Source organism: Cicer arietinum, chromosome 4 (genome assembly GCF_000331145.2).
Source record: "Cicer arietinum cultivar CDC Frontier isolate Library 1 chromosome 4, Cicar.CDCFrontier_v2.0, whole genome shotgun sequence".
NCBI classification, from domain to species: domain Eukaryota; kingdom Viridiplantae; phylum Streptophyta; class Magnoliopsida; order Fabales; family Fabaceae; genus Cicer; species Cicer arietinum.
The window spans coordinates 16,908,670-16,924,463 of record NC_021163.2 but is presented as its reverse complement, the minus strand read 5'-3'; the positions used below and the strand labels follow the sequence as shown (position 1 = coordinate 16,924,463).

General features: G+C 28.7%; 2 protein-coding genes across 5 annotated transcripts; both read left to right on the top strand.

Moving 5' to 3' along the window:
* The first annotated feature begins 1,106 nt into the window (after positions 1 to 1,106).
* Positions 1,107 to 4,435, top strand: LOC101497735 (uncharacterized). Of its 3 annotated transcripts, none has more exons than XM_004497121.4 (5): positions 1,107 to 1,255; positions 1,965 to 2,147; positions 2,636 to 2,779; positions 3,166 to 3,377; positions 3,476 to 4,435. In XM_004497121.4, exons 2-5 carry the CDS (start codon positions 2,018 to 2,020, stop codon positions 4,274 to 4,276), a joined length of 1,287 nt encoding a protein of 428 aa, XP_004497178.1. In that variant the 5' UTR covers positions 1,107 to 1,255; positions 1,965 to 2,017; the 3' UTR covers positions 4,277 to 4,435. The 3 variants fall into 3 exon arrangements, with proteins under 3 accessions (XP_004497178.1, XP_004497177.1, XP_027189761.1); XM_004497120.4 differs by having other exon boundaries at positions 1,233 to 1,367; XM_027333960.2 differs by lacking the exon at positions 1,107 to 1,255 and adding an exon at positions 1,570 to 1,710.
* Positions 4,436 to 7,452: 3,017 nt separating this feature from the next.
* LOC101497402 (uncharacterized) lies at positions 7,453 to 13,892 on the top strand. 2 transcript variants are annotated; one of them, XM_004497119.4, is made up of 7 exons: positions 7,453 to 7,475; positions 9,329 to 9,352; positions 9,589 to 9,721; positions 10,207 to 10,412; positions 10,498 to 10,738; positions 13,102 to 13,238; positions 13,329 to 13,892. In XM_004497119.4, exons 3-7 carry the CDS (start codon positions 9,598 to 9,600, stop codon positions 13,554 to 13,556), a joined length of 936 nt encoding a protein of 311 aa, XP_004497176.1. In that variant the 5' UTR covers positions 7,453 to 7,475; positions 9,329 to 9,352; positions 9,589 to 9,597; the 3' UTR covers positions 13,557 to 13,892. The 2 variants fall into 2 exon arrangements, with proteins under 2 accessions (XP_004497176.1, XP_073223979.1); XM_073367878.1 differs by lacking the exon at positions 7,453 to 7,475 and having other exon boundaries at positions 9,200 to 9,352; positions 10,210 to 10,412.
* Positions 13,893 to 15,794: the final 1,902 nt, after the last annotated feature.

Sequence of the window (15,794 nt, the reverse complement as noted above, 5' to 3'; positions counted from 1 at the left end):
ATATTACATCGTTCAATAATGTTGAAAAATTAAATTATATAGATTATCTATGTAAGTTTTTATAAATTTATAACTAGATTATTTATGTAAATTTTCATAAATTTATAACTATTTAACATGTTGTTAAGGTACTTTGAGATTATATTTATATCATAAAAATATTTAATATGTTAAATTTTAAAGTATCTCAATAACAAATCAATCCGTTTTAGATTTATATTAAAAAATTATATGATATAATCTTTTAAATGAATTATCAAATTTGAAAAATATATCAAATAAAATATTATTTAACAGTATAATATTAATGTAATATTATATCAAAATAGTGTAATCTTTCCTTTTAATTTAGTTCTTCAATAAATTTATTTCCTTTTTTGTCTATAATTTTTTTTATTGAGATTACTTTGACAGACTAAAATAATTTATTTTTATAAAATAAATAAAAATAGGTCAAATTCTTATTTAAGGATTAAACTTAAACATTGTGATTTTATAAACAATAAAAACATGTTTTTCTTTCCTAAAAAATACATGTTTTCTAGTCACGTTTAAATGAATTTTTTAGATCATTCTTAAACATTAAATTATGTATATGTGTAAAACTATGGTATAAGTTGAGTTGTTAACGAAGTTTCACGATGAAAATTTAAAGTTCAACCCAAATACTCTTTAGTTTAACTAATTGTTAACCACTAATACTTTATCTATGTGGATTAAGATTTAATAGTCTATGTAAACAATAAACAATTTGACATATTTATGGAGACAATAGATTGATGGTCCTGAGATGAAAATCAAACGATTGAAAATAAAAGTGAATTATTTCAGGTATTTTAAAAATAAAAATTTAGACACATTAAATAGTAGGAGCCTAGGAGGGGGTAAAGGGGATTTCTAGATCCTTTGACAATTTTGTAATCTGTTTTGCATAATTTTCAACACATGCATTCAAAAGTTGTGAACTCTGTGACGTGCTTTAGTCCTCTTTCCATGCTTCATTTATTTTCATATTCTTTTATTCATTTTGGTCAAAAAGTTTTATTCAATTCTAAATATTGCCACAACACAACCTTATATGGTCAAAAACACACGCTTCTTTAACAATCTTTCATTCATTCATAGGTTGCTTCTTACAAACAAAATTCAAATTAATAATTATAAACCAAACAACCTTGTTACTGTTTCATTTGGAATTGGTGCTACCTACTTCTCCAACTCCCATTTTGCATCAACATTGTCATTGACTTCCTAGGTCATTGCTTCTTTTTCATCCTTTTTCTATGTTGATTTTTCAGACTTCACTGCCGTCTTGTGTTTGTTTCTTCTTTCTTTTTTTCTCTGTTTCATGGGTGTCTCCTTTTGCTGTATGTCTTTGATTTCTGTTTTTTTTTTTTTAAATTATTTCTTTTGCGTTCTTGTGATTTTACATATTCAAACATAAATTTGTTGTCATGGAAATGTTGTTTTATTTATTTATTTATTTATGTGTTTGTTTCATTTTCTGAGTAATTACATGCATTAAAAATAAATAAACTATACAATTTATTTTTATGAGTTGATGGAATCAAGTGGTGTGATTATTCAGATGGCTGAGCTCTTCTAATTTTTTTTCTCCCTCATGCATAGAAAAGTGAAAAACTGCTTCTTTTTCTCTTTTTTTACTTTTCTATCCCTTTCTCTTGTAAAGGGGTTGGCTTGATTGGATAGGTATTGATATGATAGTGATGAATTGAAATTTTGATTATTATTATTTATTTTTTTATGTTGTTGTCTTTTTTTTGTATCACCTTTTAATGTGTATATAGAAAGAACTTTTTAATTATTTTTTTATACATATTTCTTAATTTGGGTGGGAATTTATGTGTTCCCCTTTTCCTTTTATAAGAATCATGGTATGATATATGTGTATATGATGTTTAATTTGAGTTTTTTTTTTTGTTGTTGTTAATTGGATGCAACAGTTACCCTTAGGTTGGTTAGTAGCAAAGGTGAGGTAGGTAAGACTTGGATAGAGATGGCTCAGAATCCAAAAGTTATGCCAGATTGTGTATATGCTTCTAATCCTTACCATGAATGCACTGAATCTTGCTTGCACAAGATCAAGGAATCCAACTCCAAGCCATCTAAAAATAAAAAGGGTTCTGGTTAGTTGTTCTTCTTGTTTGCTACATAATACTCTTTTTATATACCTAAATATAATTTTTTTCTTTGAAGTAAAACACCATTTCGGCATAGTTGGTGGCCTATCTTGAATTTTGTATTTTGTCTGGACTATAGTTACAAATCAAATTTGGTTTGTGTCATCCTGTTTTTTTGTCTTTAACTCTCCGATTCCCAAGGAAAATGGGCCCTGGTAATCCAATTGGCTTGTGTCATCCTGTATCAATTGTAAGTTTGTAACTGCTTACTGTTACATGTTGTTGTTCTGTTTTTTTGTGTCTATTTTCCTTTCTCCCTGCAAAATGATATATATAATTTTGGTTGCTTGGACTGTTTTGACTTGTTTATACTTTAGATTTTTTTTTATTTTCTTGAAAATGCTGGTGATTTATTTTTATCTTCTAACTGATATTGAATAATTGACTAGCTACAAATCTATCGACACTTATAAAATCTGTCTTTTGTTCCAAAGCTTATCGCAGAAGTGTTACAGGAGGTGAGATAGGCAAAAAGACGAATGAAGACAAACGCTCGCACTCAGGCTGTCCTAAAGCATCTAATCCTTACCATGTGTGTGATGTAAATTGCAACCAAAGAATATCAGGAGCTGATTCAGGTCTCCCTTCATTTTTTAATCTGCTATTTAAAGGATATCAAATCCAATTATGTGCAACTCAGTGACCATTTTCTTGTGTTTATATATTTAGCTGTTATATTGTGTGTCTTCTTCTTGTAAGTGCTTCTTCCACTTTATATGTCACGTTAACTTTGTGTTCTAATTAAGATTAAGATGAAAGTAATGTGTAATTTATCTAGAATTTAGTCAAGAAACAGATTGATTTGAATACTGAACATAAATTGTGGTTCATTTGATTTGATATAATACAGTTTCCACCAGCTTTTGTACAAATGATATGAACTAATCTGTGTTGAGCTTCTAATTGGGTATTGTGAACGTTCATTCATCAAAGTGTTTCTGACTAAAATCTTCTCAAATTGTAGGCATTGTTCCGTTAAACTTTGACAGTAAAAAGAAGGTAGGGTCTAAGCCTGAACTCCCAGTTCTTGACAATGTTCCGGCTTCGAAAATTGGAGCTATTTATCTTGCTGATGCTGCATCACCAATATCAAAATATTATGAAAAGAAAAAGTTGGAGCCAAAAAGCAATGAGCTTATACCAGCTTCTGGAGAACTACAAGCTCCAGATGTTAAGGTAAAAATAGTTGCCTCTATTTTTTCACACCCTCTTCAACAAAATCTTCTCAATGGCAGGAAAAATTGACCTGTCTTTTGCACTTTCTTCTTTTGCAGCCTGTGAATGACAAAGTCCAACCGAAGGATGGTTCGGAGAATCTTTACAGCACAATACCTACAAAGCAAGCAGGGGACAAAAACTCTTCAACCAAAGTTGTTCCAATCACCTCTGTTGATGACATTGGAGAAGGTTTAACTACATCAGCTGGTGGGTCCAAGCACTACTGTTTTTCTGATTTTCTCCGTGATAATGAGGACAGTGATGAAGAGGAGAGTGAGTCTGTGGTTTCTGAGACGCGTGTTCCAGTTGGAAAATACCATGTGAAGGAAAGCTTTGCTCCCATCCTGCTATCCATATTCAACAAGTATGGTGATATAGGAGAAAGCTGCCATTTGGAATCCGTTGTGATGCGGTCGTATTACATCGAGTGTGTGTGCTTTGTGATCCAAGAGTTACAATCAACCTCGGTAATGCACTTAACCAAGTCCAAAGTCAAGGAATTGTTGGCTATTCTTAATGATGTAGAGTCTGCTCAACTTCGCATTGGCTGGTTGCGTAGCATAGTCAACGAAATCGCTGAAAATGTTGTACTCATGAACGAGCACCGGTCCATGGAGGCGGCGAAGGCTAACTCGGAGAGTGAAATGGAAGCACTGAGGAAGGAGCTAGAATCAAAAATGGAAATTTTGACTCAGAAAGAACAGGAGGTAACAGATATTAAAACAAAAATCGAAGGGATCAGAGAGCAGTTGGGCGAGCTTGAAAAGAAGTCAGCTCATATGGAGAAGAACATGTTATCTATCAAGTCCAAGGTTGATAAATTGGATAGCAGATCCTTGCTAGATCAACTACTTTAATAATATAAATGCATAATAGGTAATGTTATTTGTTAGTGTTGTGGCAATGCTTAAAACAACAAGTCCAATATATGCAATGCAACTAAGTCAATAAACGCATGGGAACTATGCTATATATTTTCTAAGCTGGGTAATGCTAATGCAATTTTTTACTTTAAATGAATATTTATTATACCCTCTTTCTCTATACCATCTAAGAATATGATAATTGAAAAAGAATTATGTTTAGTAACTTAAAAAAATGCTTATATTTAAAGACAAAATAATTTTTAAATTGGTATTTAGAATTAGAAATAGAGATTTTATTTATAATATATATTATAATTATGTTTGAGATTCAATTTTGAATTCTGATGTATATACATATTAAATGTGGGACAACATCAGCACCACTTTTGCGGTTCATAAATTAATTACTTTGAAAAACTTCAAAAGACTAAGACAAAAATATTTATTTCTAACTAATACAGATGAAGCATAGCAATTTAGCAAAAACAGAAAGAGTACAAGACTTAAAATTGAGGGTGTGCAAAATTAATTAAATTTAATATAACAGATGTAATTTTATAAAATTGAGGGTTTAAAAAGCTAATTATCCCAACAGCTGTAGGTTGAATGAAGGCATTGCGGTCATTAAAGAAATTTAAGTTTATCTACAATGATGACACTAGATTTAATTTCTTGGGATAAAAAGAAATTAAAGGTAAGATGATTGGGCAAATATTAACCAATTATACGATAAGAAAAAGAAGAGTTGTTCGATAACCATCTCTTCATTCTTGGGATTTTTTTGTCTTTTCACTATTATTGACTTTACAAAATAAGATAGTTAGATCAATAGTTTAACTTATTACGACCTCCGAAAGATAATCAACATAATTTTATAAATTTACGGTATTTTTAGATGCTATTTTAAATAGCATTTAAACTTATAATTTATTATTTTTATTTCATTTTCACAGTTAATAATTTCTTAAATTTCATTATAATCCTTTATAATTTATATTTTTGCTAGTTACTTCTATCTTTTTGCTAATTACACCCTTTATAGAAAGAACACAATCGAATTATCTTATAGCAAAATCAAATTTACTCTTTCTACCAATAACCATTTCTTCTCATCTTCTTCCACTTTCTCTCATTTTCAGCATTTACTTGAACTCTTTGTTTTACCAGAGGTTTGCCTTTTTTTCCCTCTTATTTCATTTACTTGTGAACTTGATTCATATAACTCTTTGATCACTTTTTTTTCTTTTCAATTTCATTGTTATGGATGTTTGTGTAGATGTTTGTATGTGTTAATTGAGGACGTTGTTGTTATTTTATGTGAGTTTGATTGATTTTCATTTATAATTTTTAAAATATTATATCATAAGTTGTTAAACATTTATGCAATCTCACTTTATGTATGTTTATCCAATCTTAGTGAATTTTTTAAGCATGTATTTCTATATTTATATGCAGTTATGTTTATATATTTTTGTAATCACATAATTATTTTTAAATAAGTCTCTAATATTTGTCAACTACGTATCTTTTACACCATCTCAATTTGTGTATCTTTATATCGTCTAAATTTAGATAAATTCTAACTTATTAACATGTTCAAGTATAATTATTGGAATTAAAAAAAAAATAGCAACCTAACAACTCCTTGTACAAGTTCCTCCAACCTTTTATTTATTTATTTATTTTCTTTAATTTTTCATATGAAGTGTGAGATAAAAGATCAGTGATTAAGATAAGATTAACGGTTATATATATTTTATAGTAGTTTTAAGAATATTTTCTCTATACAGATCTTTAAAATATATCCATATGTTTATTGTTATGTGTAATATTTTTATATCAGTTATTTACTTTTTTTTATCAAACAAAATCTAAATATAAGATCATTTACAAATTTATAAATACATTTATTATTTTTTTTAAAATATATTTTAAAAATATTATTAAATTATCTTAAAATATAAAAAATTAACATTAAAAAAGAACCACTCATTATATATCATACTCGATTAAAAAAAATTAACATTAAAAAGAGAAAAACAGTACTTTTCTTTCACAAAATAAAAGAAAATAATAATAATTTAAAATAAAGAAATTATCTTTTATCCAATCGAGGATTTTTTTTTATATATATAAATATTTTTTTTACATTAAAGAATCTGATATTAATTAATATTATCTGATTGTCCTAATTTTTTGGAGTTAGGAAGTTGATGGCTTAGAATGCGACTCTGAATAAATTTTTTTTCACCTAGTTAGAGGTTGCTGGCACATGGACTATCTCGCATTAAGATTTCATTGTTTTTGTTCGTTTTAATAATTATTATATTATTTTAATAATTATTTGATAAATTTAAAAGAATTAAATTAATAAATAATAAAAATAAATAATATATTAATAAATTATAATTAAATTTAAAAATAATAAATTATATTATAAATTTCAAGGAAAATATATAAAAAATAAAAAAAAATTATATTAATAACATAAAACAAAATACATTAAATTAACGAAACTCATACATTGAATGTCTCTTATACATTACGTCGGAATCATTCACTTTAGTAAATTAAAAGTGAATGCTTCCGGTGTAATGTATATATATATGTTAGAATCGGGTTTCCTATGATTTTGCGACAATGCATAATTCATACATATTTAGTATATGAGCTTTGTTATTTAATATATGTTGTATTAAACACATTCAACATATGAACTTTGTTAATGTAATGTATTTTGTTTTATATTATTAATATATTTTTTTTTCTTTTTTAATGTATTTTCATTAAAATTTATAATATAATTTATTATTTTTAATTATAATTATTTTTAATAATAATAAAATATTTATTATTATTATGATTATTTATTTATTAATTTAATTATTTTTAATTTATTAAAGTATGAATAACAATTTTTAAAATAATATAATACAATCGAAATTATGATTATTATTTATTAATAATCAAAATAATATAATACAGTCGAAATAATATAATACAATCGAAATAATATAATATAGTATTATTATTATGATTATTTATTTATTAATAATATAATACAATTATTAAAGTACGAACCAAAATAAATTAAATCTCGCATCTTAACCATAAATCTTTGTTAAAAAAAAAAAATCGAAATTCTCAATTATCTCGCTTCTTGAAAAAATCTGTTCTACATTCTACAAACGTAACCATAATTAAATAATCTTCACATTAAACATTTATTTGTTTCTTCACTTAGTTTCTCTCTCGTCGATTCAACGCACAAATAATCGAACCTTATTCCACACTTTTACTTCACCTCTAATCTTTTTCTAAGCATATATTTCTATATTTATCTGCAGTTTATATATTATTAATTTACATATGTTTTGGTAATTATATAATTATTTTTAAATAAGTCTATAATATTTGTCACCAACGTATATTTTACACCATCTCAATTTGTACATGTATTTATACCGTCAAATTCTAATTTATTAACATGTTCAAATATAATCTAAACAAAATAGTTTAAGAATATTTTGTCTATCCATATATTTATCCATATTTTATTGTTATGTGTAATATTTTTATATTAGTTATTTGTTTTTTTTTATAAAACATAATCTAAATATAAAATCATTTACAAATTTATAAATATATTTATTATTATTTTTTAAATATATTTTTAAATATATTTTAAAATATTATTAAATTATCTTAAAATATAAAAAATTAACATTAGAAAAGCAGTAATTTTCTTTCACAAAATAAAAGAAAATAATAATAATTTAAAGTAAATAAATTATCTTTTATCGACGTTCGGGGATGATTTTTTTTTATATATATAGCTTTTAATAATTAATTCATTTTAATAATTATTATATCATTTTAATAATTGTTATTAATTATTTAATAAATTAAAAATAATTAACTAAATAATAATAATAAATAATACATTAATAAATATTATTATTATTATATTATAAATTTTTAAAAAAAATATATGAAAAAAGAAAAAAATATTAATAACATAAAATAAAATACATTAAATTAACGAAACTCATACAATAAATTTGTCTTATACATTACGCTTCAAGGATCCACTTTCACATCTCGTATTATGTTTCATTTATTTATATCATGTTAGAATCGAGTTTCCTATGATTTTGTGACACCGCAATATTCATATATATTGAGTGTATGAGCTTCATTATATGAGTTCCGTTATTTTAATGGATTTTGTATTAGGCACATTCAATGTATGAGTTTCGTTAATTCAATGTATTTTATTTTATATTTTTAATATAATTTTTTTTTCTTTTTCAATATATTTTCCTTTGAAATTTATAATATAATTTACTATTTTTAATTTTAATTATATTTTTTTTAATAAGAATAATAATAAAAATAACAATTATTATTATTATGATTATTTATGAATATATCATTATTATTTAGATATCTGAAGAGCATCAATTTAGGTATCGTTCAAGTGAATTTCATCCGATGTTCATTAATGAAATTCCAGCATAAGATATAACTATGTTTCAAAACAAACATGAATGCTTCCATTCAAGTTACCATATAAAACAAATTTTGTGGTATAAAAATTAAATTTAAAAAGGTATAATATAATTTACTATTTTAATTTTAATTATAATAATTTTTAATAATAATAACAATAATAATAATTAATTATTATTATTTATTAATTTATTATTTATTAATGAATTATTTAATATAATTATTTATTAATGTATTACGAATTAAACACTAATTAAAATATAACCTTCACACTACGGGCAAATGACCTCTTATTGGGTCAAAAAGTAAAACAATTTGGTATAAAATGAGAGTAGGGTATTTTGGTTTTAAAAGAAAAATAAATATATTGATAAAAAATCCAAATCTTCTGAGCCATCTCCAACTGGTATATATATATTACCTCCAAATCGAAATTCCAAATCGAAATTGGAAGAAGAATACGCAAGAATTCCCTCCTTGAGAAATCGGTTCTACATTCATTTCGCTTCTTGAGAAATCCGTTCTACAAACCTACTTAAATCATCTAATCACAAGGTAATTAAAGGTTTCTTGGTTTATTCACTTCGCTTCTCTCCTACCTCAAACACGCAACCCACAAACCAAAGTGTAACCAATCAATCACTAACCTTATTGTTTCACCTCTAATCTTTTTTCTTTTTCAATTCCAATATCTACGCGTTATCTTTAATTGCGTTATCTCATTTTAATTTGAAGTCACATTTAAAACACTGCATCAGGATTTGATAAATTAGGGTTTTGTTATTATGCAGTTAGGAAACATGTCTGAGGAACGAGCAGTGCATCCCGATTGCCGGAATGCTAATAATCCTTTTCACGAGTGCACTGATTACTGCTTTAGAGTCATCGCTGAAGCCATAATCAGCCTTCAGCAAAATGAATATGGTTAGTTATTATTTACACTCTTTTCTAATTATTTCATTGCTGTCGATAACTATTTGAATTATGCAAAAAAGTTTGTTTTCTCAACTGATCATTGGATAATGCTTGTCTATTAATTTCATTGTATTTAGAATTATAACTTATTTTTATTTAATTGTGTTTAGCGTTAGGAATGATAACATTAGATAGAAAGTTAGGGTAGCACGTGTCAGTGGAAAAGGGTGGAAACTCGGCTTAGGTGTGGTTTGGGCATGTGGAGGGGAGACCTGTTGATTTACATCAAATGGAGGGTAGTAAATCACTTAATCACTAGAGGCAGAGAAAAACTTAGGAAAGTTATAAGAGATACTATTAAGAAAGACCTAGAGATTATTGAGTTAGATAGAGATATGATATATGAAAGAACATTATGGCGTTGTTGTTGTATTATAGTATATGCTATTGATTTTATCTGTCTATATTTACACACTGTTTTCCGCGTCTATCAGAAGTTGCCCAAGCTAGCGGTGGAAGTGGTCGTGAGCAAGCCATTCACGATGAATTGTATCCCGGCGAGGGAATGCATGATGACAGACCCAAACCTGAAGATAATTCTGATAGTGACCCTGATCAGCCGGCTGCGGAGAACATGGATGGCTCCTTCCCAAAACTCTCTACCAGACAGAAAAAGTGGATGGAGTTGAGAGCCAAAATGGTAAATGATGAAAAATAGTGTTTGTACCTTTTATTTTTTTATTTATTGGAACAAATTTTAGATCCTTGCTTTGTTCTCCTGGCAGCAAGAAGCAAAGAAACGTAATCAAATTGAAATAGCTGCTGAAAAAAAGAGGATGGAGGCTCCAACAGAGTCTAGGGGAGTTTCTAAGCAGAAGTGGCTTGATGATAGGAAGAGAAAGATTGGAAAGCTTCTCGATGCAAATGGATTGGATATGACAAAGGCATATATGCTTGACACACAAGAGGCGGCAGAAGAGAAATACAAGAAATGGGAGAAGGATCCTGCTCCATTTGGCTGGGACGGTATGTTTTTCTATACTTGTTCAAGATATGTTCGTGCACAGTCAATCAGTATTTTATCTAGCTGTCATGATTATCTATGTGATAGAACTGGTCCAAAACAGAGAAAATTTGGACAATTTTCTGGTAATTCTATTATATATAACACTACTCTGAAGATAATCCTCAACATAGTACAAACAAATTACAATAGATAGATAAAAATCACACACATGAAGTATAAAACAGCCCAGAGATTCGAGAGCTTGTCTCTCCTATCCACCAACCTCTCACTAATTTTCTGGATAACCACCCCTATGTTGCAGTTTCCTTTTATTATAACACACCACATACTGCTAAATAACTTCCTATACCTAGTAACTGTTCCTATAAATGCTAATGTAAATTTTGTATGTCACCAAGAGTTCCCCACGATTTGATAGATTTCTTGGTAGTGAGGCCTGGGATACTATATATGGATAGTTGCAACCCTTCCATCTCTTTCTCACCCTCATCTTCCTCCTTGGCTTCTCCTTCATCCTGTTCCATATCAATACTTTCCCCCATGATTAGTACTTGCAACTGTTTATTAGCACAAACATGTCCAGAGCCGAACTTACCATCTCACCTAAAGCATAGGCCTTTTCTCTTGTAATTCAGCATCGGTTAGTCTCTTAAATCCTCTCCCCTTGAAGGATGAATTTGCCCCTGTATCTCCCATTGTACTACCAGCCGAATATACAACTTGGCTTTGAGACTTATTAGTGGGTTACCAAGTCACTGTTTTGGTACTATTATAAGACCTGAACCTAGATTTTCCTCCAGATTGCTCCATTACTTCCCTTGCTAAGCAGATTATTTTTTTCATCAACTCTTTGAGCGTAGTACATTAAGTCAGTCAATCTTTCCACTGGATGGAGTTTCAACTCAGCCCTAATTACATCATTAAGGCCATTCAAGAAAATTCCCTTCAAATAAGATGGTTCAGTGCATTTGAGTGGTCTAGCATACAGATCAAATTGTTTCCTGTATTCTTCTACGGTTCCTGTTTGTTTGTGACTTAACAATAATTCAAAAGGACTTCGAGTCATTGAAGGTTGGAACCTTTTATGGACAGCGGTCGTAAACTCTTCCCAACTTGGGTTTTGGGTAGAAAATTCCCACCATTGGTACCAAACAAGAGCTTTTCTTCCATAGCCACCATAACTGCTTGCAGTTTTTCCCCTTCGTTCATCCATATTGATTCAAAATAACCATCGACCTTGTTTAATCACCCATAAGCATCAGTGCCTTCCAACACTTGAATTTCCAACTTCCTCCATCGCTCTTCACACAGTCGGTTATGGATTTGGAGTACAGAAGCGCTGTTGCTATCAGACTGGTCGCCATCACCGTGTTGTTCCTCCTGGTTCGTGTGCAGATTGCGTCGCATTAAGGCCGTGAGTTCTGCGAGTTGTTGGCAAACCTCCACGCGTTCGCGTCGATTCTCTTCCAGGATTTTTTCCATGTTCTCCCTCATAATCAGTAAACCTTCAAACCCACGCTCCAATATCTCTAATCTGGCCTCTATTTCTCCTCGAGTTGACACCATGAATAGTCCAGAACGTAACTGCTCTGATATTGGTTGTGGTAGAACTGGTCCAAAACAGAGTAAATTGGGACAATTTTCTGCCAATTATATATATAACACTGCTCTGGAGATAATCCTCTACAGCGTACTAACAGAATTACAATTAATAGATAAAAATCATACACAACAGAAAGTATAAGGCAACCCAGAGATTCGAGAGCCTGGTCTCTCCTATCCACAAACCAGTCACTAGTTTTTTGGATAACCACCCCTACGTTGCAGTTTCCTTTTATTAACACACCACAAGCTGCTAAATAATTTCCTATACATACGTAACTGCTCCTATAACTGCTACTGTAAATTAGTTAATACTTCAATTGTTATTTAATTAATTTCTCCTCTTCCTCATATAAACATTTCTTGTAAGAGGTCTAACACTATATGTCATATCGTAATTTACTAACTGAAGGGTACCATGTCTTTTCCTTACATGAGATTCCAATAAACATTTCTTGTAAGAGGTCTAACACTATATGTCATATCGTAATTTACTAACTGAAGAATACCATGTCTTTTTCTTATATGAGATTCCAAGATATCTTTGCTTTTTTGGAGAATCGCACAAAAGTTCTGTTGCTAAAATAGTGATAAAGAAGTGTTTATAGACCGAAAACACCTCAAAATATTTGTCTAGATCACACGAAGTCACACACAGTTCTTGTATAACAGATAACTGCCTTCCTGTACCTCCTATGTAATTAACTCTGTGGAGTAGGTCTCACTGAACAGATTATAAAATAACTTTTTTTTCTTTCAGTGTTTAATCAAAAGACGTTATACAATGCATACAAAAAGCGTACCAAGAACATTGAGGTCGATGTAGAAGAATACAATAGAATGAAAGAAGCTGATCCAGAATTCTACCGTGATGCTTCAAGTCTTCAGTATGGAAAGGTATATTATAAAATGTCAAAACATCAAATATCTTTTCTTGCTTCTCCACATCAATGGATATTTTATGGGGTTGTCTTTCCTTCATTATAGGCACCAAAAATCTCAGAGGATAAGATTGACAGGATGGTTCAGGAGCTAAAGGATAGGGATGAGAAGCGCAGGGCATTTAGCAGGAGAAGAACATTTCGCGAAGAGAAAGATATTGACTCAATCAATGACCGTAATGAGCATTTTAACAAGAAGATTGAACGTGCCTTTGGTAAATACACATTGGAGATTAAAAATAACCTCGAGCGAGGAACTGCATTGCCCGACTGAGGCACTTGCTTTTGCAGTGATGTGTTATATATTTCTCAATGTTCTAATGCTGTTAAGGTTAAATGGTGGATTGCATTTCTGGAGTTTTTTTGGTGGCTTGGGTTATGAAGTTGTTTTGGTGGTTCTACTTATGCACTTACCAACTTCTATATTTTGTTTAGACAAGCTTTTGTTTTTTTTTGTATTTTTCATGTATTGATTGCTGTTATGCTTTTTGGATTGTGCTCCAATGTACGTATCAGTCTATGCCATGTTAAAGTGAGCAAACAAGCTGTAACATATTGATTGTACCATATTGAAATGGAGCAGTAATATATTATGATCAGTTTAGCCTTCTTTTGAACAAATTCAAGTTGTAACATATTGATTGTGCCAAATTCAACACATAAATACCAAAAACTATATGAAACCAACAATTATAAAATAAAATTCTTCCATTGACGGATAACAAAACTTCAACAAGAGAAACAAAAAGAATTGAATGACATTGCTTCAAATTTATTGAACTTCTCTATTACATGAAATATAACTAATAATAATACATACATACAAAATTACAAGGAATACACTAGCTAGACATATCTTAAGAACAAATGAAAACATAAATAGTGTTCCATCTAAATGAATTGATACAAAATTTCTGCATAATTGCATTCTTCTATACATAATAACTACGTTGAAAACCATACCTTCAACTATTTTACCCTCTAAAATATTACAAGCACGTATTTTTGAAGACAAACAAAACAAGCCAAAGCATAGAGTTGCGAAAGTAGCAAATTGAGTTAAAAAGACATGAAATACCTTTTCTGCTTATCTTTGGCTTCACAGTCAGACACGACAAATGGAGAAGGTCCTTAATTTTGAGATAGTTTACTGTATCTGAAAAAATAGAGAAGCCAAATGATAATAAGATTTAAAAAATGTCAATATATGCTTTATAGACTTTTCAAGCTTATTATATGTACAATAATGTTGCAAATGGTAATATGATATATACTTCTATCAACAAGGACAAAAATGTCCTGCCCCAACACAATGCATAGCTATTAAGATCAGATAAATATCACTCTATTAAAGATGAACCGTTACTGCGTTTTTCTTCTATCAATTGTTGCAAAGTTGGAGATGCATTCACCAAAGCCTCTTCCAACTCCAATTCCAACACAACACTTTACCTTCATCATCTTGCTCTCCACGTAACCACTAAATTGAATTTATATATTCAATACTAATTTATTCAACAAAATAAAAGTTTATAGGAAACATTTTTATAAAAACTATTTTTAAAATCATCTATGTACCTAATTGATTGTAATGTAAGTAAAACTATTGACACCCATGCATGATAATTAATCTCTATTTCTTTTTTTTATTTTTATTAATCTATATTCTTATATGTCATAGTTGTTAATTTTTTTAAAGACATATAATAATAGTTTTTTGATAGGGAATATCATAATAGTTAATGAGTTTAAATAATATGTACCACCCCTTCAAAAAAAAAAAGTCCCATTAGTATAAACATTTATAAATATGAGAGTTTGATTATATAACTATTTAAGAGTTTAATTGTGGATTTTTATTTAAATATCCCAGTTTTTTTTTATTACTGAATTGCCCTAGTTTAAAAATAATTTACGCGAATGCCCTACTTTTTTATTCAAGTAGGAAGTCGCTCTCCTCGAAGCGACCAGTTGAAGGAAATTTTTTAAAACTTTTATAAAAGGTCGCTTTTCCGGATAACGACATGCAACTAGACTTTTTTTTTTTCATTTTAACATTTGTTATTATTTAATATATTAAAATAAATTAAACTATTTAAAAAATTAAAATAAAATACATTAATAAATTATAAATTAATTTTATATTTTAATTATTATTATAATAAATAATTAAAAACGATTATAATTAAAATGATTAAACTATATTATAAATTTAAAAAAAAATATGTTAAAATAAAAAAAAAAATACATCAAATTTGTTGCAAATAATAATAATAACAATTAAATAAAAAGAAAATTATATTAATAACATGAAAATGAAACGAAATACATTAAATTAACGATAAAAAAACATCACATTTTAGAGAGAAAAAAACATCAAATTTATATCAATGATGTCCACCCAAATGACCTCTAGTCCCACATCTAGGATGTCGTCGAATTCGTCTATCTCTCTGAACGAGTTGACGTTCTTCCGGTTCATCCCAATTTTGATAATTTTCCTCAATGTAAG

Excerpts from the sequence above, each read along its gene's own strand:
- LOC101497735 (XM_004497120.4), top strand. Across the intron at positions 2,780-3,165 it reads AATATCAGGAGCTGATTCAG|GCATTGTTCCGTTAAACTTT; the intron begins GTCTCCCTTCAT and ends CTCAAATTGTAG. Across the intron at positions 3,378-3,475 it reads TACAAGCTCCAGATGTTAAG|CCTGTGAATGACAAAGTCCA; the intron begins GTAAAAATAGTT and ends CTTCTTTTGCAG.
- LOC101497402 (XM_004497119.4), top strand. The coding sequence starts at position 9,598 with ATGTCTGAGGAACGAGCAGTGCATCCCGATTGCCGGAATGCTAATAAT. Across the intron at positions 10,413-10,497 it reads TGGAGTTGAGAGCCAAAATG|CAAGAAGCAAAGAAACGTAA; the intron begins GTAAATGATGAA and ends TTCTCCTGGCAG. Across the intron at positions 10,739-13,101 it reads TGCTCCATTTGGCTGGGACG|TGTTTAATCAAAAGACGTTA; the intron begins GTATGTTTTTCT and ends TTTTTCTTTCAG.